The 22,838-nt window shown below is 52.1% G+C and overlaps 1 protein-coding gene across 1 annotated transcript; it reads left to right on the top strand.

Annotated features, from left to right (window-relative positions):
- Positions 1-833: 833 nt before the first annotated feature.
- Shf (Src homology 2 domain containing F) lies at positions 834-22,192 on the top strand. The gene is given in 8 exon segments (XM_005068538.4): positions 834-1,293; positions 1,295-1,351; positions 10,231-10,372; positions 13,050-13,256; positions 14,702-14,842; positions 16,095-16,266; positions 16,409-16,528; positions 21,522-22,192. Coding segments are annotated over 8 exon segments (1,464 nt in total). The 5' UTR covers positions 834-855; the 3' UTR covers positions 21,709-22,192.
- The last annotated feature ends 646 nt before the right edge of the window (positions 22,193-22,838 follow it).

Below are 22,838 nucleotides of genomic sequence, written 5' to 3'. Positions count from 1 at the left end.
TGAAGAGACACGAGGTAGTGTGTAGAACCAGTACCACGGTGTGGTAAGGCAGACGGTTTCCCAGGGGATGGGAAAAATACATTGCAACTGTTTCTCTACTTGATTCATTGACTTGTCTGTTTTTATTCTGTCACCAACCTGATTGACAAATCCAGGGCGTAGCTTGAGGGATTTCCACAAGAAAGCAGTGCAACTATCAGGGCTGTGTGTGTGTGTGGGACGACAGGTGGGATTGTGGGTGGGAATTGTTTGTGCGAGGGTTGTTAGCATGTGAAGCAGCGGGTGGGTGTATGTGGAACTCAGAGCAATGGGTGTCTCCAGGGAATTGATTACATGCGATGTGAGAAATATGCTTGGATAGAAAAACAACCTAGATTTGGGTATGAGCTGAGATATAGGAGGAGGTAGGAGAAACTCCCGAGGCGAGGGCAGTAAGAGGTACATCTAAAGACCAGTTCCTTCCTAGACTCTTCTTTGAGAATGTGTTTCCGAGCCTCTGGGGTTGCAGGGCAGGGGGGTGGAGGAGAAATGAGATGGGCGGGATGTGCCTGGGGGGGTTTCATCTTTCCGCGTCTGACGCAAAGTGGGAGCTGGAGAAGGAGAGCAGATGAGACCACTGAACGCCCCACAGGAGCACGCGCGACGACACGTGGAAGATTCTCCCCCATCGCGGCAATCGCACCCCGCACCCCGCTGCTGTCTCCCATCCACTTCTCTGGAGTCCTCAGGTGCCCGTTAGGCAGAGGGCCCCGCCCCTCCCGTCACTGCGAGCCCCGCCCCTCCCGCCGGCGCAGCCCCGCCCCTCTCGCCCCGCCCCCGCCGCCCGCGGTCTAGTCGCTCAGTTGGGAGGACCCCATGCTACTGAGCGGAGCTCCTCCTCCGGGCTCCGGCCCTGGGTCGCGGGCGCAGGGCAGCACGGGGGGCGGCCCCGGGGGATCTCGCCGCGGGACTGGGGGTGCCGGGGCTGGCCCTGGAGGGGGAGGCAGCGGTGGAGTGGCAAAGTGGCTGCGGGAGCACCTTGGCTTTCGCGGGGCCGGCAGCGGAGGGGGCGCCAAACCCGCTCCCCCAGAGCCCGACTACCGCCCCCCAGCGCCCTGCCCGGCCGCGCCCCCTGCGCCGCCCCCGGACATCCTGGCCGCCTACAGGCTGCAGCGTGACCGAGACTTCGAGGACCCCTACTCCGGGAGCTCGTCGGTGTCCGCCGCCCTTTCCACCCCCGCCGCCCCTGGCCCCACTCCGCCCCCGCGCCACGGCTCACCCCCGCATCGCCTCATTCGGGTCGAGACCCCCGGCCCCCCCAGCGCCGCCTCCGGAGGAGCGGATCTCCGGACCCCATGCCAGCAGCGACAGGGTGAGTGCCGCGCCGGGCGTGGGTGGCCTGGTTGGGTGGTGGTCTGAGGTCTGGAGATTTGGAGAGGGACAAAGGTAGCTTGGCTGGGGCTCAGCCTTTAGCTGTCAGTATTTCTGGTTAACACGGGGGCTCAGGTTTTAACCTCTTTGTTAGATTTTCTACCGACTACTCTGAGCCCCAAACTGCCCTGTTTCCTGTTAGGGCCCCAGAACTGGTGACCTCGTCCCTCATGGGTACTCTCTGCTTTGCAGCCTCTCCACCCTGATCCTGGAGCATTTTTTTTTCTAACGGACATTGAGAAGCGCCCCCCGCCCCCCCCTTTTGCTAGTTTATAGCCTTTGTGCCCTCTATGCTGCAGCAGCTTCTCTGCCCTTTGATCTCTGACTCTTTCCCCCCAAGGCAGAACCCGCACAGAGCTCTCCCCCTCCCCTGCGCGCCCAACCCTCCTCTCCCCTTTCTCTTCCCTCCCACCCTGTCCTGGAGTTCAGGCATCCTTTCAGTCTGAAGCCCCAGAGAGGAGCGGAAAAGTGAGGTTTCTTATGTGAACACAGCCAGTGCTGGCCTTTGCCTTTCCCAGTGAGATTAGAGGGGGTGAGCTGTTGTACTATGGACACCAAGGTGGGCACTGTGCAGTGGGTACAGATGCACTCCTTCTGGGGTCCCCCCCAGTGTGAGGACACTTGGTGGTCAGGACCTGTTGCCCTGTTAGGGCTGAGCAGCTAAGTTCATTCACCATCGTCTCCTTTTCCTTCCCTCTTCCTCGGTTCATTCTGAGAAAGGCTGCAGCTTTTCTTGGATCTGCAGACACTGGGGAAAAGAGGAAAGCTCCCAACAGTTTGTTTCCCAGGACATCTGCCTTCCTTCTTAATTCCCGTTTTATCCTGTCCTGGAAGACAGACAGCTGAAAGCAGTCCTTAGTCTCCCCCTCCCTACACTGGAAGATGGTAGGTAACTCTGCTGCCCTTCTCATGTCTGAGAGCTAGTGTCTCCCGGGCTATTCACCTCTCAGCAGAGAAGATTTTTTTTATCTAATTAGAGAGCAGTTAATGTCTGAATCCTCAGGTTTCAGAACTGGGGTTTTCAACCGAAAGAGTATTGTTTCTCGAGGCGTCCTGGATAAGAGAGATGTGTCAAGGTAGGGACAAGAGTCCCAGATGTGTGGACCATTCCCCCCATAGTTCTGTCCACAGAGCATGGCTGTCCTTCCTGGCCTAGCATCTTTAAGCTGTAAAGGAAGGTTCAGGGGCGCTTCTCTCAGGCGGTACTGTCTCCTTTCTCATCACCCCTACTGCTTTATGATGTGTGTGGCAATGAAGCTAGGCCTTCCAGCCCACTGACCAGTCAGTCTCCTCCTCTCTGGTCACTGGCTCTTGGCCAATGGCCTAAGCTTGTCCTTGGCTAGTCTCCCTGCAGTGGCTTAGAATGACCTAACAAACTGCCCACCAGGCTGTGGGTTCCTCCAGGAAAAGGTCCAGTTTTTGTTTTGGGCTTTTTTGTTTTGTTTTTTAATTTTGGTTTTTCTTTCTTTCTCTGAAGTGTCTGACACATGTCCTGAAATGGCGTCTGTCCATTCTCAGGGTGACCTAAGTGTCAGAGACTTCCAAGACACAGTTCTGCTTCCTCCCAGAAATTTCCAAGGAAGGAGCTATAGCCATTCATGCAGACCCTGAGAGCCTTCTTGCCAAGACCGTTTAGGCTTCAGTTGGTTCAGCTCTGATCTGTGGGTTGTTCGGACCTGGGGGAGGGGGCGCACAAGAGGTGTCTGATTCTCTTGTCAGCCAGCCACAGAGACAGGAATGAAATCCAACAGGCTCTCCCAGGAGCCACACAATCTGTGCTTTCTTTGGTGGGCGTGATAAAGGATCCAGGACGTGCCATCTGAGCTGTCCCAGGGGCTGACCTAGGGCTTCTCATTATTCAGAGATCAATCAACTCCCTCCCATCTAGGAACAGACTTTGGGAAATCCCAGAGTCCTCCCTTGGGAAAGCTAGGTCCAGCAAGGTGCCTGAGCTCTTACCCAAAACCAAGTGGCCAGATGCCCCCAGGGCCTACTGCTCGTGACATGCGCAATGCCACCTCTGGATCTCTACTCCCACTATGCTGGTGGCTGTTTCCTTCCTCTTCTCAGCTCTGCAGAAAGAGGTGCCAGGACACTCCAAGGGGGGCTGTACCCTGAGACTGCATGAAATGGGCAGAAATGCTTCTTCTCCACTAGGCTGGAGAAGCCAAGGAGCCCACAGGGTCAGGAGGCAGGAGGGAATGAGGAGCTGGACAGGGCCCTGAGGACCTGGAGGTTCATTAGCCTTCTTCCTATGCAGGGCTCTCTGGCTGCCAGCCCACCCTGAAAGCCACTGGTGTAATTGGCAGAGACACAGAGCTGACCATCTGGCCAGGCCTGGCAGGGCAGGTGTGGGAACAGCAAGATCAACACCCCGCAACCGGCAGCTAGGGCATGGCCAGATAGCCCCCCAAAGAACTCCCTCTGGTGCTGAGCCCTCACCCCACCTCCAGACTTTGCTCTGGCAGAAGGGCCAGGGTTTTGGGTCTCCTTTTCATTCCTTCACTGTTCTCCAAGCTTCAACAGGAAAAATGTGATCTTATTAAGGAAAGGGAATGAGGCTGTGATTAAATGACGGCTGAGTTGTCTGTCGCATCTGCAGTGTGTCCTCCGTGGTGCCAATAGAAGGTGAGACCTGACAGGGTTAATAAAACAAGGTGCCCCATATTGAAACCAGGCCTCCTATTTCTAGCTCATGGGTGAGACCCTGGGGCTCTTAAGCACCCAGAAATTGTGTGTAGATATTTCTCATTTTTTGTGGGGAAAGGCTCATAGCTCTCAAATTTTAACAGGAGTGTATAACCTCTCAAAGTTGTATTGAAAACTTAAAAAAATTTCATTAACATTTAAAAAATGTATATATGTTTATGTGTATCTGTGTATGGTTTTGTGTATGTGAATGTAGTGCCCTTCGAAGCCAGAAGATGGCATCAGATTCCCTGGGAACTGTAGCTACAGGAGCAACTAGATGTGGATGCTGGGAACCAAACGCAGGTCGTTTTCAAGAAGAGTGTGTGTCCTTAACTACTGCATCCTATCTCTAGCCCTATACCGAGAACGTTTTTTAAAAAATTTAAACATTTATGTATATTGTGTGTGTGCTCACATACAGACATACATGGGAAGGTCAGAGGAATTCTGGGAGTCCATTCTTTCCTTCCACCGTATGGGTGGAAGGGATTAAACTGAGATAGGCCTGGTGCTGGGAAGGACACCTGCTCCTTGTATGTTTTTCTTTTGAGGTTTTTCTCTTTCATTTTTACCCCCTTGAGCTTGCCTTCCCATGCCTTCACAGAGTGTGGAAGTCTAATCAGCTTATCTTGTGCTTATTCTGTGTTGGAGATAAAGGGGGAAAGTCATGACAAAGGGAGGAGTCCAGGGGAGGGACTTCTGTGGCCCAGTTAGACCAGCCCTGGGCTGGTCGTCTGTGTTATCGCTGTGCTTCAAGGATGGCTCAAGAACGTGACTGCTGATGGACTGTGGGGCTGACCTTGTTTCCTCCTTGCTGCTCCCTCACACTACAGAGTCACAGTCTGGAACCAGATCCCTGGGAGGCATCTGACTTGGCCATGCTCAAAATCTCAGCCCTTGCACTCTGCCTCTTGAGAGCTGGCAACAGCTGAGCCCCCGGTGTTCATGGATGGGTAAAGAAAGCTGCCCACATTAAGCAATCCTGGCTGGGGCCGAGTGCTTAGAGGGGTGCCCCCTGCATATTCTACTTGTCCTCATCCCAGAACCAACATGACTACATAAGAACAAATATGGGGCCCAACTCCTGCATGCCACGAGTTTGTGGGTAACTCCAGAACCTCTGGGTGCTTCATCTTCCTAGAGCTTATTTTGTGTCTTACAGCATGAGCTCCTGAAGGACTCCAAAATGTGATCTCTTGGTCCTTAATAATACAGGGGCTGGCATTTACTGAGCACATGTCTTGTGCCTGGTGCCATTTTCCAGCAGCTAGCATGTATTGGAAAGTCAGTGTTTATAGCAACCCTATAAGAAAGAGGAGTCTAAGCCTGGCGTTGGTGGCGCACACCTTTAATCCCAGCACTCAGGAGGCAGAGGCAGGTGGATCTCTGTGAGTTCGAGGCCAGCCTGGTCTACAGAGAAAGTTCCAGAACAGCCTCCAAAGCCACAGAGAAACCCTGTCTCGAAAAACCAAAAAAAAAAAAAAAAAGAGGAGTCTATCCCCGACTTGTACATGGGGAACCTAAGCACAGGGCTGCTAAGTCCCACTTCCAGGGCTTCTCTGCTAGCAAGAAGTAGCTCTGAAGTTTACAACACAACAGGACTCTGGACTGAGCGCCATGCCTGGGCCCTCAGCACCTGCCACCAGTGCCCAGTAGAGAGGTTGTATTCATGCAACATTTGTAACTAGCCACACAAGACTCTTGGAGAAGGGATGAAGCTCACTGTTTCCCAATTGCTAGAGCCTAGCACTGGTGGGACTGTCTTGAAGTGAACACAGACATGACATACCCAAGGCCTTATAAGGATTGGTGGCAGCAGCCACATGTCTGTGGTGTTTGTTTTGTACATATGGCATTGCTTTTATAATTAGAAAAGGGAAAATAACTCATATGTTTTATGTTGGCATTTCCCAGGCGTATACAATAGTGGAAGGTATTACATTAAGTAGGAGGAGCAGGGACAAATGTGTGACCTCAGAAAAGTAAGTACTGTACTGTTAACCACACTGATTGGTTCATAGGTTTTCAGTGATGTAAATACATTGGGGAAATACTAAATTAAACAGCATCAGACTGTCTACAGGCAAGTGATTTTTTTTTTCTCCATTGCTAAAGATTGAACTGGTGGTGGTTGGGGGTGTCTTGTAATGCTAGGCAAATGCTCTTGTCATTGAGCTATGTCCTCAGCCCCTGAACAAAAATATAAACCTAAAAATTGGCAGGGGGAGGAGGGAATTGGAAATGCCTGTGAAAAGGCACTAAATGTAAACTTGAAGCACTGGAGGAAATATGCAATGAGAGATTTGGGGGACTCTGGAGCCCCCCAAGTACTTGTTCCGCCACCCGCAGAACCCATGGGTAGGGTCAGGAACACATTGCTTTGGCCAGCTGGAGAGTGGAAGGTGGAAACAGATGGTAGCCCTATCAGCTACATTGGGAGAGGTACAGGCAGGAAGGAGATTAAAAGGGCTGACAGCCGCTCTGGGAGGGCCACTGCCCAACTGAACAGATGAGTGGCAGGGTCCTAGAGACAGCCTGTCTGGTAAGATGGCAGAAGAGAGCGGGGAGTGAGAGACACAGAGCCCTTAGAGTAGCAGCTACTTCACCTGCTTGTTGGGAAATGTTTCAGCGGCAAGCCGGCTAGAACAGAGGATGTGTTTAAATATCACCTTTGTGTTGGGTGCCTTTCCAATGCCCTAACTGCCAGTTCCTCCCATCTGCCCTTGAGCCAGAGGCTTTGATCCCTGTTCAAAAGTAGACTCTCCAGGGAGCTGGATCCTCCCACCACCACTAGCCGCTCAGGTCACTCAAAGATCAGAGTGACTAGGGTGGGGGTTGTGGCATATTGGTGTCACTTCTAGGATAGAAGCCTGTGTAAGAACTCTAGTAAGCATGAATTCGGTATATGCTATGTGCTGGGGCTGTGATGGGTATTGGGCAGGACAGTGGGCACATCAGAGGGAATGGGGGGCCACAGACAACAAATCACAGCAGGCCAAACATGGTCCGCAGGGACAGTTTTTCTGTGAGCAGTTTATCCCCCTGTAGACACAGAAGCTCTGGGCAAGCGGGCCTGGCTCTCGTTGGAATTCTCTGTGCCCAGCGTGGGTACCAGTCCTGCCAGCCTTCCCAGCTGGTGACTCTGCTGCCACTCCTGTTCTAGGCCTTGTGGGTAGCTCTCTGGATGCCCCAGCCCAGGGTGGGGGTCTGGGGCTTCCCGGAGCAGGGTGTGGAGCCAGGAGTGGAACAGAAGAGCCATTGAGCTGCCTGTAGAACTGCCACCTGGTTGCCCACAGGCACAGTCAGCTGGCGCTGGGGAAGCCCACACCAGCCTGGGAGGGGTCAGGACGTCAGGGAGAGGCAACCATGTGCAACTCTAACCAGACTTGCAGAGGGGAGGCCTGGAAGGGCTCTGAAGCGGGGCCCCCGGAAGGTTGTTGAGGACTTAAGCTCACTGAGAAGCTTGTTAGAACCAAGTTTTGTTTGGAGACTCTTGGCCTCCCTTTCTTACTCTACTCAAGTTCGTGTTTTCTCCCTCTTCTAAATCAACCAGGGAAGAGTGCTTCCGCCCATCCCTCTCCTATGAGATGGATTTAACCATCATTACCGCGAGCTTTCAGTTCCTGGGTGCTTAGCTGAAAATGTGGGTGCTGACCCCTGGAAGTGCACTGTCTGCCTGAAGACATCCAGTAAAACAGGTGTTTGTCACACAAAGCGATCAAAGTCCAGGACAGAAGTCCCCAGCAGGCCTGAAGAAGCATGGAAGGGCCTCCTGAGGGAAGAGAGATGAGTAAGGATTGGCCAGAACAGGAAGGGGATCCAGGCAGAGAGGAAACCAATGAATAAAACGAGCATAGTGCTTCCAAAGCAGTGGTTCAAAGAGGAAAGTAGAATCTCGTTCTTTTTCCTTGAACATTTTCCTCAAAAACGGTGGCAATCTATTTGTTGTAAGGGTTAAGGATAATGTGTCAGATGACTCTTACGCCTGTTGACTGGTTGTCACGCAGGAGTTGATGCTTGTGCTGACCGGCAGGGTTGCCAGCAGTGGGTAATGCTGCGGATGCCACTGACCTGGGAGAAAAAGCTGGGGACAGTGATGGATTTGAACAGATTTATTTGTTTCCCGGAGAAAGGAGTGAAGGGCTTGGGTGATGGTGTTGATATAACAGAAAGATTTTTCTGGTGCCTCAGTTGGTTGCTTATTGGAGCTAGAGACAGGAAAAGGAGAGTTCTGGGCTAGCAGATGGCTTGGGGCACTGATGGGTTGGTGTGACGTATCCCTGCAGGCAGATATGAAAGGAAGTAAAGGAGTCGAGGGCCAGACTAAAACGGGTAAACACCCGCGGATAAGATGGAGACAGCCACTGGGATAACCTCAGAAACCTGTAGATGAGCCGGGCATTGGTGGCGCACGCCTTTAATCCCAGCACTCAGGAGGCAGAGGCAGGCGGATCTCTGTGAGTTCGAGGCCAGCCTGGTCTACAAAGTGAGTTCCAGGACAGCCTCCAAAGCCACAGAGAAACCCTGTCTCGAAAAAACCAAAAAAAAAAAAAAAAAAAAAAAAAAAAGAAACCTGTAGATGGACCAGATGGGGTCAAGGGAACAGCCAAAGGGATGCCTGGGCTAGGGTTGGTTCTTTCTCTATCTTGTCCTTCCAGAGGTTCCCATTCCCAGAGCCTCTCACTGAGGGCAGGGTGGTCACCTGGCTCAGCTGGCTCCCACAGCTCTGCTCCAGCTCAGATCTGAAGCCCAGGCTTCAATTTGGTGAAGGGCAGGCATGGCCTCTCCCTGTGCCACAGGCCCCAGAGCCACCTCTGATGCCACCGGTGACCCAGTGAGTGGTTCAGTGCTCCAGGGTCTGTCTTGGTGAGTCCTACCTTCTCCTGCCCAGTTTGGAGAAAAACTCCATTGTCCTCAGCCCTGCCCTGCCCAGAGCATCTTAAGCCCGTCTGCTCTGACTTCGAGAAGGCTGACAGCTAACCACTGTATGGGGAAGAGATGGACATCTGGGAAATGGAAAGCTAAGACTGGCTTTCTACATCCTGGCCTCTGGGAACTCGGGGTGTCAGTAGTGCTCCAGGATGCCTCAAGGCATTTCTCTCCCAGGAGGCTGAGAAGCCCACCGGCCACACATTGATGGCCCTGTGCACAAATAGCAAGAGTTCCAAATTTGATTGTTTTCCATTTAAGCAGAATGTTTTTTGGGTGTTCACTAACTACCTGTTCTCCAGTTTCTTCAAAGAGAGTGTGATACCCACATGACAAGGGCATGATAAGGATCAAACAACAGAACGGTGACAACATGATGTCTCTGCTTTCTTTCTTTTTGTGTTTGGCTTGGTTTGGCTTTTGTTTGAGACAGTGTCTTACCATATAACTCTGGCTGGCTTGGTATTTGATATGTAGACCAGACCTCAGCCTTCTGAGTGCTGAGGTTACAGGTGTGTGCTGCACCATCTGCTTTATTTTCTTTGAGATCACTGGCTGTTTCTTCATTGAACATCTAGAGTGTGGCAGGCGGCACTGCTCTTCCAACTCTTGCAACACATCTGTAACCAGTGCTTTTGAGTTCTCTTTGTTGAACCACTGTGTATAGGCTGTTGTCCAGCTCAGACTCTCAGATAAACTTCTAAGACCCAGTGTTGGGGGGGGAAGTCCTGTGCATTTGTCAATAAAGCACCGTCTGGCCAATAGGATTCTAGATAGGTGGGACTAGGAGTCCAGGAGAACTCTGGGAAGAAGAAACACAGAGAGTCAAGATGTAACGCCATGGGGTAGGAAGCCCAGAACTATTCTCCGGTAAGAGAAATACTTAGATTAACAATTATGGGGTAACTACTTAAGTCAGAGCTAGCCAGTAAGAAACAAGCAAGGCCAACAGCTTCATAATTAATATAGCCTCCTGTGTGTTTATTTGGGACTGATGCGGCTCTGGAATCAGGCTGGCAGGAAGGCTCCTCTCAAGGAAAAAGCTTCTCTTTACAACCCAGGAGTTTCTTGCTGCCTGTTTAGCTTAGGACATGACCATGAGGCAGAAATGTAGCAGGAAAGAAAGAAGCCCTGTCTCTACCTGGGGAACAGAGCGGCCTGCCCTTGTCTGAGCCTCGTTCTCTTTGGGGACTCCCACAGTTGGCGATCCTAGAAGACTATGCAGACCCGTTTGATGTTCAGGACACTGCTGAAGGCTCAGGAGGAACTTCATTGGCTCCAGAGAAGATCCCTGAAAATGATGGCTACATGGAGCCTTATGAAGCCCAGAAGATGATGGCTGGTAAGTATGGAGATGAGGGAGATGCTCCCCGAGGTCTTGGCCAGGTCCTCAGGAATGTGGACAGGGCCTTCAGGATAGTCATTTTGGAAGAGGTGTAATGTCTAACACCTCAGGCCATAGAGGAGGCCATGTAAGCAAAGGTCCAGGAGAAGTACTGGAGACAGGAGGGTCAGGATGAGGGTATAGATCAAGTCAAACAAACCCAAAAGAGTCAGTCAGCAGCCTTTGGAAGTGTGAGGAGTTTGACATTATCAAAGAGGAACACTAACAGTGGTTGAGAATGTACATGATACATAGGTATCATGGCGTGGAGCTAGTATTTCAGAGTTAGAGAAGAAAGCACGGAGTCAGACCTGCCCTTGGGGAGAAGAGGCCAAGAAATGACCCCAGGCTAGAGTCAGAGTGGGGGTGAACAAAGAGGACTAGGCCGAGCCAAGAGAAGCACTGGCTCAGGCTCTGAGGTGGCAGAGACCGAGAAGAGGCTGAAGTGAAGAGTTTGGACTGTGCTGAAGAAAGAAGCAGGATTGATGTGGTGTTTAAGGGGAGTTCTGAGGCTGTGGTTTACCGAATGAACTAGAAGAGCTGCCTGTCATAAAGTTGAGTTAGCAAGCTGTTTCAGAAATGGTTGGACTTGTTGCTTCTTGATACTGTTGTGGTTTGGGTTGTTTTTATGAGACATCGTATCAGTATGTAGTCCAAGCTGGCCTAGAACTTGTTACATAGCCCAGGCTGGCCTCAGATTTATAGCAGTCCTCCTGTCCTTACCTCCTAAGTGCTGGGATTACAGGCATGTGCTACCATGCCTAGCCCAGTTGTTTGGGGTCTAAGGAGCCAATAATTAAAAATTCTTTCTTCCTCTCCTTAGAGGAAATAATTAAGAAGTAAGATTAAGGAAAGGGCTAATAGAGATTAAAATGTCAGCTTTATTACTGATGAAGTTGATCAAAGAATTTCACTCAGCGCTGGTAACACAATGGGTTTCTTAATACTTTTCCAGAGAGTCAAACTCACACGCACTCAGACTTGGTAGCACAGGGTAGCTGTGGGCCTCTGCTCAGGGACAGGTGTCTCCCTGCATGGAAGAGAAAGAACCAGAATTATTGTTTGTCTGCAAGAAGGCAGAGCTGAGGAAAATAGCCAATCAGATAAGCTGTCCTGCCCTCTTGTTAGAAATGGGTGAAGGGACGAAGTATCACCCCAGGAGCACTATTCCAGGAGCCCTGGAAACCTGAGCCTGAAAGTAGAGGTTTGCCCTAGTAAAAGTCTGGATATGGAGAGGTGAGGTGGAAAGTCAGCAGGTATTGGCCGTGCAAATGAGATTTAATGACTGCCGTGGAGGGACTGGGAAGTGGCCCAGCGGCTAAGAACACAGACCGCTCTTGCTCAGGACCTGGGTTTGTTTCCCGGCACCCGTATCTGCTGGCTCACAACAGCTTGTGACTCCAGCTCCAGGGGGATGCAGCGCCTCTGGCCTCCGTAACCATCTTCTCTCATGTGCACAAACCTGCATCTAGACAGGTATATGCATATACTTAAAAACAAAATAATCTAAAACGAAAAGAAAATGCAGTAGGGTCAGGCTCAAGGGAGCCGTCATAGTGACCGGAAGTGGAGAAAGTAAGAATTCCACCCTGTTCAGGTCTGAGAGATGATAGCATGATCCATGAGTGTCTTGGAATAATATGCTCCTAAGTGTGCATTTTTCTTCTGAGGGGCCTGGGCTCCCCTAGGGATGGCACTAGCGTTAAACCCAGGACTCGTGCATGCTAAGCAGGTGCTCTACCGCTGAGATGCAGTCCCGGTCCTAAAGTACACATTTTTTTTTTTTGTGACAAGTTAGCTCTGAGGCTTTTGTCAGATTTAGGTCAGTGATCAAGAAGATTCCCTAACTCTGGAGAAGGCAGTGAGTCTGAAGGAAGCTGATGGCATCGTTCACAGCGGAGCGAAGAGGGCCAGCACTGCAGACTCAGTGGTGCTGTAAGAACGGGCAAGCAGTTCAGGAGTCAGGGTAGAAAGAAGTGAGTGAGGCCTGGGCTTGGGAACAGAGGCCAAGAGAGGATCCAGGAGAAAGACCAGTGGGAGGGAGAAATGACACTGACTTGTCAAAGGGAAACTTTTGTTTGTTTTTCAAGACAGGGTTTCTCTGTGGCTTTGGAGGCTGTCCTAGAACTAGCTCTCTATATAGACCAGGCTGGCCTCGAACTCACAGAGATCCGCCTGCCTCTGCCTCCCGAGTGCTGGATTAAAAGTGTGTGCCGCCACCACCAGCCTGCTCAAGGGGAAAGTTTTAAGAGAAGAGGTCTGAGATGTACGAGCAGCAGAGGGTTTCCTGGTTGTGATTATTTTAGCCGGAGCAGAAGTAAGGAAATAGAGCTGGGCCCCGAGGAAGAGGTGGACTCGAGGACCGCACCTCAGCCGCCTTCGCTTGCCACTCCCGTGTCCCAGCTCTTGCTGGCCATCCTGGGATCCTTCTCCTGTCTTTTCCTTTGCCACTTGTCTGCCACTTCCTCCCCTGGGTAGCATGCTTTGAGCGCCCAGGAAATGTTGAGAGTGAGGGACCAGGACTTGTGACTGCTGAGTTTCCCCCAGAGCAGGGCATCAGCTCTGAAGAAATACTACCAGAGATGGTCAGGGCTGTGCTTAACTCACTACACATTTCTCCTTTTTGCCCTGGCAGAAATCCGGGGTTCTAAGGAGACTGCAGCCCAACCCCTCCCTCTCTATGACACACCCTATGAACCAGAGGATGAGGGAGCCAGCCCAGAAGGTGAGGGGACTCCCTGGCCCAGGGAGTCCCGCCTGCCTGAGGATGATGAGAGGCCTCCAGAAGAGTATGACCAGCCTTGGGAGTGGAAGAAGGAACGGATCTCCAAAGCCTTCGCTGGTGAGTCTTGCTGGTGAGGGCAGCTCTGCTGGGGTCTCTGAGCCCTTCCCAGGCTCAGGAGAATGGAATGAGTGGACCCCAGGAACCAAGCATGATCTAGAGCAGGATAATTGAGTTCTGTGCATGGAGTTGGGACTTGGACAGTGTGGATGCAGCGCTGTGTGCAGGACACGGGCACAGTAAGAGTGACGGTCCTTTCCTACGTCTCCATTTGAGGTGAAGAGGCAGGCTTGAGCTTTAGCTACCTTTGGGGCTCTGGATAAAAATAAAGAAATTTCAATACAGGATTATGAAACTTGTGGCATATGTTAACAATATTTGACAAGGAGGGTATTTAACACTGAAAATGATGAGAATAGATGTACGTCCAGCGGTAGGCTCTGCCTTACGAGGGGTGTTTGGCTCCAAGGGCATTTCTGGGCTACAGAAAGAGGCTGTGAGGTTGCCAAATGAAGATCAGGTTTCTCCTGTCCCAACCAAACCACTGTGTACCGGACCCAAGTCCACCATGGAAACGTGCATATTGGCAGTCTGAGATGGGGGGAGCAAGGGCCTAGAATTGGGAGAGGGCCTGAATCTTGAGGGTTAGGATGCATTAGATTTCATTCCTGCTTCCATGTCCCTACACACATGCATACACGTCATGCGAGCTGCAGCATGCGCTGCGCACGCACACACACACACACACACACACACACACACACACACACACACACACACACAAACAGCTCATCCTGCAGCCAGCCCTGGGCTCTGCCCTCCCCTCCCCACCCTGGCAGCCAGACTGGGAAACCACAGGTTTCTGCTTTGCTTCCTGTAAAGCACACACCCATCAAGGATGGGCCATTTATCTCCAGAGGTCTCCTTGGAGAATCAATACTGTTTGGATTGCTTAATGGGAAAATCTATGTTCATCATTAGGAAACCTCGTTAGTGGTCCTGCAGCCACTGGTGGCGTCACTCTGCTCAGGACTGGGAGGAGTTTCAAAGAAATTCATCCTCCCCAAGTCTGAGCATTCCAGATACCCCAAGGCTTTGCCCCAGTCTTGGGATCTACCAGTTCCCAGGCTGGGGGTCAGGAGAGGAAAGGAGACGAGGGATGTCAGGGAACTGGGTGTGGCCCTGGGAGGTGTGGGCAGTTCCCACTCCGTGGTGCCACTCTCCTGGTCCTCACTGGAAGCTAGTGAGGGGTGAAAGATTAGGGCTGATGGAACAAGACCCTGTGCCTTCCTGCTTGGCACTCAAGACGTCCCCTTTTCTTCACCGGGCAAGGCTGTACTAGTACTGGCCCTTCGAGTCCTCCTGTCCTCCTCCGGTGCTGCCTCTGCACGGCCTCCTTCCTAGGCTGCTGTGTGTCTTACCTCTGCATTTTGGTGTCTCAACCTCTGCCTCTCTCTGTCCCTGTCACTGTCTCTTTCTCTTCTCCCTTCTGCTGCTGGCTCCAGTTGACATAAAGGTCATCAAAGACCTACCTTGGCCTCCGCCTGTGGGACAGCTGGATAGCAGCCCCTCCCTGCCTGACGGGGACAGGGACATCTCCGGTCCAGCTTCACCCCTCCCAGAGCCCAGCCTGGAGGACAGCAGCGGTGGGTCCTTTGGGAACTTGTGGCCAGGGTGACAGGTCCTTTACATGTTAGGCCCTGTGGGTGTGGGTTGGAAGAACTCCCCTCGTTACAGTCCACATCCCTCTCTCCCGAGAGCTGTACGCATGGTCTTTTGACAAAGGCCCTTTCCAAGTATTCTGCACCACACCACAAAAATCTACTGTTGCCGGCTATAATCCCAGCCCTTGGGAGGCTGAGGCAGGAGGACTGCCTTGAGTTTGAGGCCACACTGAGCTGCTACATAGTTCCAGACCAGCCTGTCTACAAAAAGAAGAATCCATTGTTTCAAAATTTAAGTTCTCTTTGGGTGGGGCTTTGCCTGCCAAGGCAGGCGTTTGTGAGCTATGGGGAAGTGCTGGCAATGGAGATTCTTGCATCTGGTGCCTGAAGGACAATAAGGTAGTCATTCATTCAAGAACTACAAGGAGAAAGAGCCGTGGTTGGGGCAAAGAAGGCATCAACTTCTCCATCTAATGTTGCCCAGAATGAACACCCAGTGGTGTGTGTGGGTGTTGGTGTGTGTGTACAGTCATGGGCATCTGTTGTACATTGTGCATGAGAATTCGTAGATACTTTGTAAGTGCAGGATAGAGAGATCGTCACCTGTGCATGTGTACCTGTGGGCATGTGACCCACTGGGAGTCCCCTTGTGCTTACTCAGCTGTCAGGCTGCCCTGCTCTAGAGATGCTAGTCCCTGGACTTCTGTGGATGGGGGAGGGAAAACAATGGGCAGCGACCTTGGGGTGGAGAGGGCCAGCAGTCTGGCGGCTTCGGACAGGATTAGCCTGTCAGGATGGCACCAAGGGGAATCAGATAATTGTTCTCAGATCAATAAGTCATTTCTACAGAATGGCTTGGCAAGGCGATTTGGAGAACGGTAATGAACTCTGAGGAGGAGAAAGAAACAATATTATCAACACTGAAGCTACCCTGAGGGGGATGGAAGAAGGGAAGACAGACGGCTGAGGGAGAAAGCTTAAGTGGTTTCTCATGTTTTGTCCTCCCTCGCCTGCCAGAGTGGACTGGGAGGCCCCAAGGGACCTGGTGTGGCTCAGCAACTATACCCCTCTCCCCATAGTGGCCCAGGCTTTTGCCCCTGAAGTCAGGCAGGCAGGCCAGCAGGCCGGTGAGCATGCCCTTCCAGAATATGCCTTTGACCCTTCTGGGGACTTGGAAAAAGTAGGGTTCTGTCTCCAGGGACCTTAGAGTCCCTGACCAGTATGTTCCTTACAGCCCAATTTGAAGGATCGGAGAAGAACTGCCTGTCACCTGGCCGGGAGGAGAAGGGACGGCTACCTTCCCGGCTTTCTGCTGGGAACCACAAGTCAGCCAAGTCCCTGAGCATGGAACCCAGCAGCCCCCTGGGGGAGTGGACAGACCCAGCACTGCCTCTGGAAAACCAGGTGTGAGTGTCTGTGTCCACTGGGGACTCCCGCCCTCTTCCTCCCCTCCTAGCACTGGCTTCCCTGCAGGGCACACCCAGAATGGGTGTGCCTGGACAGCGAGGGGCCCAGCAGAGATGCCCTCCTTCCCTCTCTCATCCTCAGCTGGTACCACGGGGCCATCAGCCGAACAGACGCCGAGAACCTGCTCCGGCTATGCAAAGAGGCCAGCTACCTGGTGCGCAACAGTGAGACCAGCAAGAACGACTTCTCTCTCTCCCTCAAGTGAGTAGGGATGACCATGGGTAGGGCCCGCTAGCCTGCAGGGCAGAAGAGGATTCCAGTAGTCTCTTCTGGTCCAACCAGGCTAGGAAGAACCCTGTGAACATCTCCTGGCTCCACCCCAGGCACTGTGGAGGCTGAAGTGTCTGAGACGCCTCAACCCCTGTGCTTGAAGGGAAACGCACTTGAAGTGTAGTGTCCAATTCAAAAGGCTTCTGTCACTAGCTGTCCAATGCCTTTGGGCCTGCCTGCCTGCCTTTCTTCCCTCCCTCCAACCCCCTCCTCCCCTCCCTCCCTCCCTCCCTCCCTTCGTTCCTCCTTCCCTCCTTCCCTTCCCCCTTCCTTTCCTTCCTTTTTTTTAAATTTTCATTTCTTTTTTTTTTTTTTGAGACAGGGTTTCTCCATGTAGCTTTGGAGCCTGTCCTGGAACTCGCTTTGTAGACTAGGCTGGCCTTGAACTCACAGAGATCTGGCTGCCTCTGCCCCTTGAGGCCTAGCCTCACACCAGGCTAGGCCTCCATTTCTTTATAAGATTGAATATGATCCATTTTATTGGGAAGGATTAAATGAAATACTAGGACTTGACTTAGGTGTAAATAAAATACCATTGTCATCATTGTTAACATGTAGAAGCACCAACAAGGAGATACAGGCGCTTTACTTGAGGTAGTCAGCAGGGTGATGGTGGGGGGGCTAGGTCTTGGGAGGAGGGTAGAGCAGGAGGTGCAAAGCCATTGCACTGAGTGAAGAACTCTGTGTGTGAGGGGAGAGGAGAAGGTGGTCAAGGGAGGCCCTCCTTTCCCATCAGCTTGTTCCTTCAGGACAGCTCTACAGAGCCTAGACGCAGACTCCCAGGCACTCCATAGTAGGATGGCCTGTGCGCCTCTTGGCAACTAGAAACTCTACCCAGGACAGCCTGCTATCCACATGAGGTGACCAGCTGCAATGAGGTGTCCCTTTTACCTCACACCACATTCCCTGGAGCACTGGATACTGGTAAATGCCCCCTACCCCTCAAACAAGTCCAGGGGGCAGAATTGCACGCGTATTATTCATGTTCACCAGAAGAGATCAGAAATAGCTTCGGAGAGAGTTAAGTGGCCTTGGTTCTAATCTGGGCTTTGATAAAGTAGCTGTGTAACCACAGACAACATTTAACTTCTCTGGGCCTCAGGTTGTCCCCTTGCAGAAATGAGCTGATAATGGCTTTCTTCTAGCTCTCATATTCTAGAAGTCCACAAGCTATAAAATCAAAGAGGATGTTGGAAAAATTCATTTGTCAAAAGTCTGATTTACACAACTTTAGGTGGTGCATTATTATTAAGATTATAATTAAAATTCTTGGCACATACCACCTAGCATATATACCATGTCCAAGTCAACTACCACTCTCTGATAAATCTCTTTTATACAGATGAAATAGATTCACGGAGCTCTGTTACTTGCTCAAGGTCACCAGCTAATAATTAAGCTCCAAGCTGAGCATGTTGATAGTAACTGTAGTCTCAATTACTCAGGAAGCTGAGGCACGATTCCGAACACCCAGGGTTTCCGGACCAGCCCAGAGACTGTTTCAAAATACACAAACACCAGAACCTAGCACCATCTGACCAAGGGAACCACACTGTTCAGTGACAGGTTCCACCCCTCACCAGGTACCATATGTCAGAAATCTGGTACTGCCCAGCTCAAGGGGAGACACCGCCAAGGTTTGGATCTTTGGAGTGGAACTGGGCAGCTAGGGGTGAGGGACTGCCTTAGTCTAAGGAATAAAAAGGCAGGCCGGGATGCCTGCTCCAGCTCTAGCTGATCTGGCCCCACAGGCTGTCTGCCAAGGTCTCGTTTGCATATAAATGGCTTCTCTGAAATACAATTATGGTTTCTCTTCTCTCCCTAATGGAAGGGCTTTCACTGGTAATTAAACAGCCTCCTCAAAGAGCCTTGCCAGCCCTGGGCCCTGTGGCCCAGCTGGTCCCACCCAACCCCTTGAGGGTCTGGCGAGGACCTTGCTGTGTCTTAATGGACCCTTGGGACTAGTCCCTGGAGGTTGAGAAGCACAGATAGCCGCTCCTGCAGAGGCTGGTAATGCAGATGGAGGTCATGGTACCCTTCTTAGTGAGTCTGTTCCTTGAGAAAACACCCTGTACAGTTTGGGAAAGGTCGTTCTCCCAAGTGGACTGTGGGAAGGGATCAAACTGTGAGGTGAGAGAAGACTAGGCCCACACTGCTTCCTTCAGCACAGGGAAGCTGCCGCCTCCTACCCCACCTCCCCATTGCCCACAGATCTGTGTTGACCTCACAGCCTTGGCTCCTTTCCCTTAGGGCCTGTGTGGCCACTGCGTACACCACACAGTATGGCCCCACATCCTGATACACACCCAGGAAGATTCCTAAGGAAGACTGCAGGAACCAGACCCCAAGAGGAATGAACTTGGGGGCCGGTTTTCTTCACCCCTTTCTTCTCCTCGGTTTCTCATGTTCTCACTTGTTTCCCAGTGTAATAAGTAGGCTTTTATCTATTTATGTATCTATCTATCTATCTATCTCTCTATCTCTCTATATATTTATCTATTTATTTGTTATTTTGTGCCCAGGTAGATGGGGTGCATGATGCGATTTGCCAGCCTCACACTGAGCTGCAGAGTGTCAGAATGGAGGCAGTCTGTAGACGGATTTTTGCCAGCCTCACACTGAGCTGCAGAGTGTCAGAATGGAGGCAGTCTGTAGACGGATTTTTGCCAGCCTCACACTGAGCTGGTGCAGAGTGTCAGAATGGAGGCAGTCTGTAGACGGATTTTTGTTTGGGCCACCAGCCCACACAAAACAGCACAGAGACTTACTATGAAAGCCTGGCCTTAGCTTAGGCTTCTGCCTAACTAGCTCATATAACTTAAATTAACCATATCTTGTAATCTACAGTCCTTTATGTGGCTCAGATGCCTTTACGTTGTACTCCCCATCCTGCTTCTTCCATGTCTAGCTGGCTACTCCACCTTCGTCTTCCCAGCATTCTCTCTGCCCCAAAGTCCTGCCTAGCTATGGGACATCCAGCTATTTATTGGGCCAATGACAGCAATATATCTTGGCACAGTGTACAAATAGCCCACGGCAGTAGCCTCTTCACTTGGTCCTGTTTTCCACACACAGGCCTCTGTGCCCTCTTCTTGCTCCTCTGGGCTGAGGCTAGCAGTAGGCCATTAGGCTTCAGTGCTCTGCCAAACATCCCTTAGTCTACGCCTGTGGGTGAGTTATAGACCTAGGGCTTGGCAGACCAGGCCTGTGGCAGTCTGGACATTGTTCTTGTTGAGTGCCGTACCCCGTACTTTCTAATGTGGGTGGCATTTGAGAGCTGGCTGGAGCATTGCTCGCTGGGTCTCTGGAAGGCAGAGGGCTAGCTAAAATGGACTTTCTGGGTTGTTCAGGGAGCTGGGAGAGGCAATGGAAGGTCTTCTCTTGTCAGCATCTGGGGTTTACTTAAAAGAGGTCCAATGCCCCACTGTCATCCTCAGTAACTTGAATTCCCTAAGAGTTCTAGGGATGTCAACTCAGGCCAAGCCAGGATTGGTGACTTTGATACCAAAAGAATTTCAGGACTAGCCAATTTATGAAATCATGTGGAAATTTTTATTAAAGTTATTTTAGTATATAGCTAAGTATGAGGAGAAAAAGACATGCTCTGAAGAAAAGATATACTCAAATGTGAGTACAGGCTCCTGAAGGGAGAGGGTTTAGCTCATATTCTTTTGGGGGAGTGGCGGGGGTGGGGTTTCAAGACAGGGTTTCTCTGTGGCTTTGGATCTATCCTGGAACTGACTCTTGTAGACCAGGCTGGTCTCAAATTCGGAGATCCGCCTGCCTTTGCCTCCCAAGTGCTGGGATTAAAGGTGTCTGCCACCACCACCTCCCAGCTCATATTCTTTTGTTTTGTCTTGGCTTTTACCATAGTCATATGTGGGACTGGAGTTGAGTCTGAAGTTACACATTCCCCAAGAGCATACACATTCAGGCCTTAAGTAGCTCATTGCTACTTTAACATAAAATTTCTATATTTGAAAGAAATATTAAGTCTGTGTCAGCAGCCTTTACAGCAAATGGCAATTGAGGGAGAACTCTTGCTGCTTTGCTGGCAAGAGGCTTCAATCAGACTCCAGGACGGGGGGGCTTCCGGCTCCCCTCCCCTCAACTCCGAGACCTCTTTCTGTCCTGCCTCACTGAGTAACAGAGCCTCCAGATGATGTCATCCCAGGCCTAAAGGGCTGGATGGATGAGCTGAGGGCTTAGTATAAGACCCACGTAGTGAAGGGATGTCTCCAGGACAGCTGAGAGTTCTCAGATGTGGAGGGCTTTCAGATTAGTGTAGTTCCTCCATAGACTTTGCGAAGGAGAGCTCCATCAAAGATTAGCTTGATTGTCAACACCTGCTTACTCTCCCTCCTGCCAGGGGCATCTGTGGTTCCCCAGGAGTCAGCAGCAACCCCTCACAGGTGCTTCCATGTAGCTTAAGAGGGTGAGGGTAAGGCGGACCTGTAATTCGGCTGGTAGAGTGTTTGCCTAACAAAGCCCTGGGTTCAGTCCTTGGCACCCCATAAACCGGCGCACACCTGTAATCAAGAAGTAGAGACAGGAAGATCAGGGGGTTGAGGCCAAATTTGAGGCTAGCCTGACCTACATGCGCCTGTCTCTAAAACAAATCAAGGTAGGGTTAAACCGGCCTTGGCTGCTGGCTGCCGGGCTGAGATCACTGAACTGAAGGGTGCTGGTCACTGCGCTTTTCACCAGCACACACCCTGTACACTCACCATACACACATTCTTGGCACACCCAGCATTCTCACCACAAAGCCAGCGTCTCATGCTACCTACCGAACCCACCATTCCAACCCTATTCACCGCCCACTTGACGCTGGCTTTGGAACCACATTTGCCGGGGCGTGGCGGGGGTGGAAGTAGGAGACTGGGAAGAACCCGCGGTCACCAGGTTCTCTTCATCTTCCTAGGAGCAGTCAGGGCTTCATGCACATGAAGCTGTCCCGGACCAAGGAACACAAGTACGTGTTGGGCCAGAACAGCCCACCCTTCAGCAGCGTCCCTGAAATCGTGCATCACTATGCCAGCCGCAAGCTGCCCATAAAGGGGGCGGAACACATGTCCCTGCTCTACCCTGTGGCCATCCGGACTCTGTAGCTGTGAGAACCAGGCCGGGCACTACGATAGACCTGGACAGAGCTTTGTCACCCGCCGGATGGCTGTGGTTCTTACCAAGGACGTGATGCCACAAACCTGGCTTCTCCTTGTCCTAGGATCTAGTAGGCGCTGAAGATTCCTTAATTTATTACAAAGGGGAAGGGATCCTGGGCCTTGGAGTAAAGGGGCTGTGTGGGGCTGGGAAAAGAGGGAAGCCTGAAGAGGAAGGAGGCTCCCGTCCCTGTCAGACACTAGGGAGGAAGTGGCGACCTCCAGCACCACCACCCTCTGTCCCCTCCCCTCTCTCCATCCCCCCAGACCCTGTCCCCAGAGGGCCCGCCCGGGCTCCCGGCCAGAAGCTCCACCAGGCGCGGCCGCCGGCGCCGCCCAGGGGCTGACGGGAGGGGCGGGAGCGAGCGAGCGAGCGAGCGCAGGCTGTTTATAAATCCGCGCCGGAGCTGACGCCGGCCGCCTGCGAAAAGCACTGTCGAAGCTTCAGTTCTTTCCTTTGAGCAAACGTCAAAACTTCCCCCTCCGCTCACGCCGGGCAAGGGGCGTCCAGACCGCACCGCTCCCGCCGCGGCTCCTCAGCGAGCCCCGCTTCCCGCCCGCGGCGGGTTATCTGAGCGGCGGAGACAAAGCGGGAGGGGCGGGCGGCGCTGCCACGCGAAAGGCGCGCGCGGGCGGGAGGCGCGGCCCCCTCAGCCCCGGACCGACCGACCGGCTGGCTGGCGGCGCTCTCTCTCAGCTCCCTCTGGTGGCCGGGCCTCAGGGCCATCCGCCGTCGCCGGGCAGCCCTGCTGCTCTGTGGGGCCAAACGCCTTCGGGTCGGTAGTCCTGACTACCTGAGGCCCCTTTTCTCAACCCGAGCCCGCGGTTTTAATGTGTGCCGTGAATCAGTTGGGAGTCTAACTCAGTGGGTGTTTCCTCCAAAGTGAGGGTGTGTGATCTGAGAAACGAAGGAATGGACTGAACGTTTGGAATCTGGCATCTTTTCAGAAATTCTCCCGAGGGTTGCCCTGTCTTTGAATGACAAGAAGAGCAGCTCACCATTCTGCAAATGAGAAAACAGACCTAGAGGGGTTAGGGGACATCTATCTTATGCTGCCTGGAAGACCGCTTCTCGGGAC

This window comes from Mesocricetus auratus, unplaced genomic scaffold, assembly GCF_017639785.1.
Source record: "Mesocricetus auratus isolate SY011 unplaced genomic scaffold, BCM_Maur_2.0 Super-Scaffold_100004, whole genome shotgun sequence".
Lineage (NCBI taxonomy): Eukaryota > Metazoa > Chordata > Mammalia > Rodentia > Cricetidae > Mesocricetus > Mesocricetus auratus.
The sequence above is the reverse complement of the archived record's forward strand: the minus strand, read 5'-3'. Positions and strand labels throughout refer to the sequence as shown.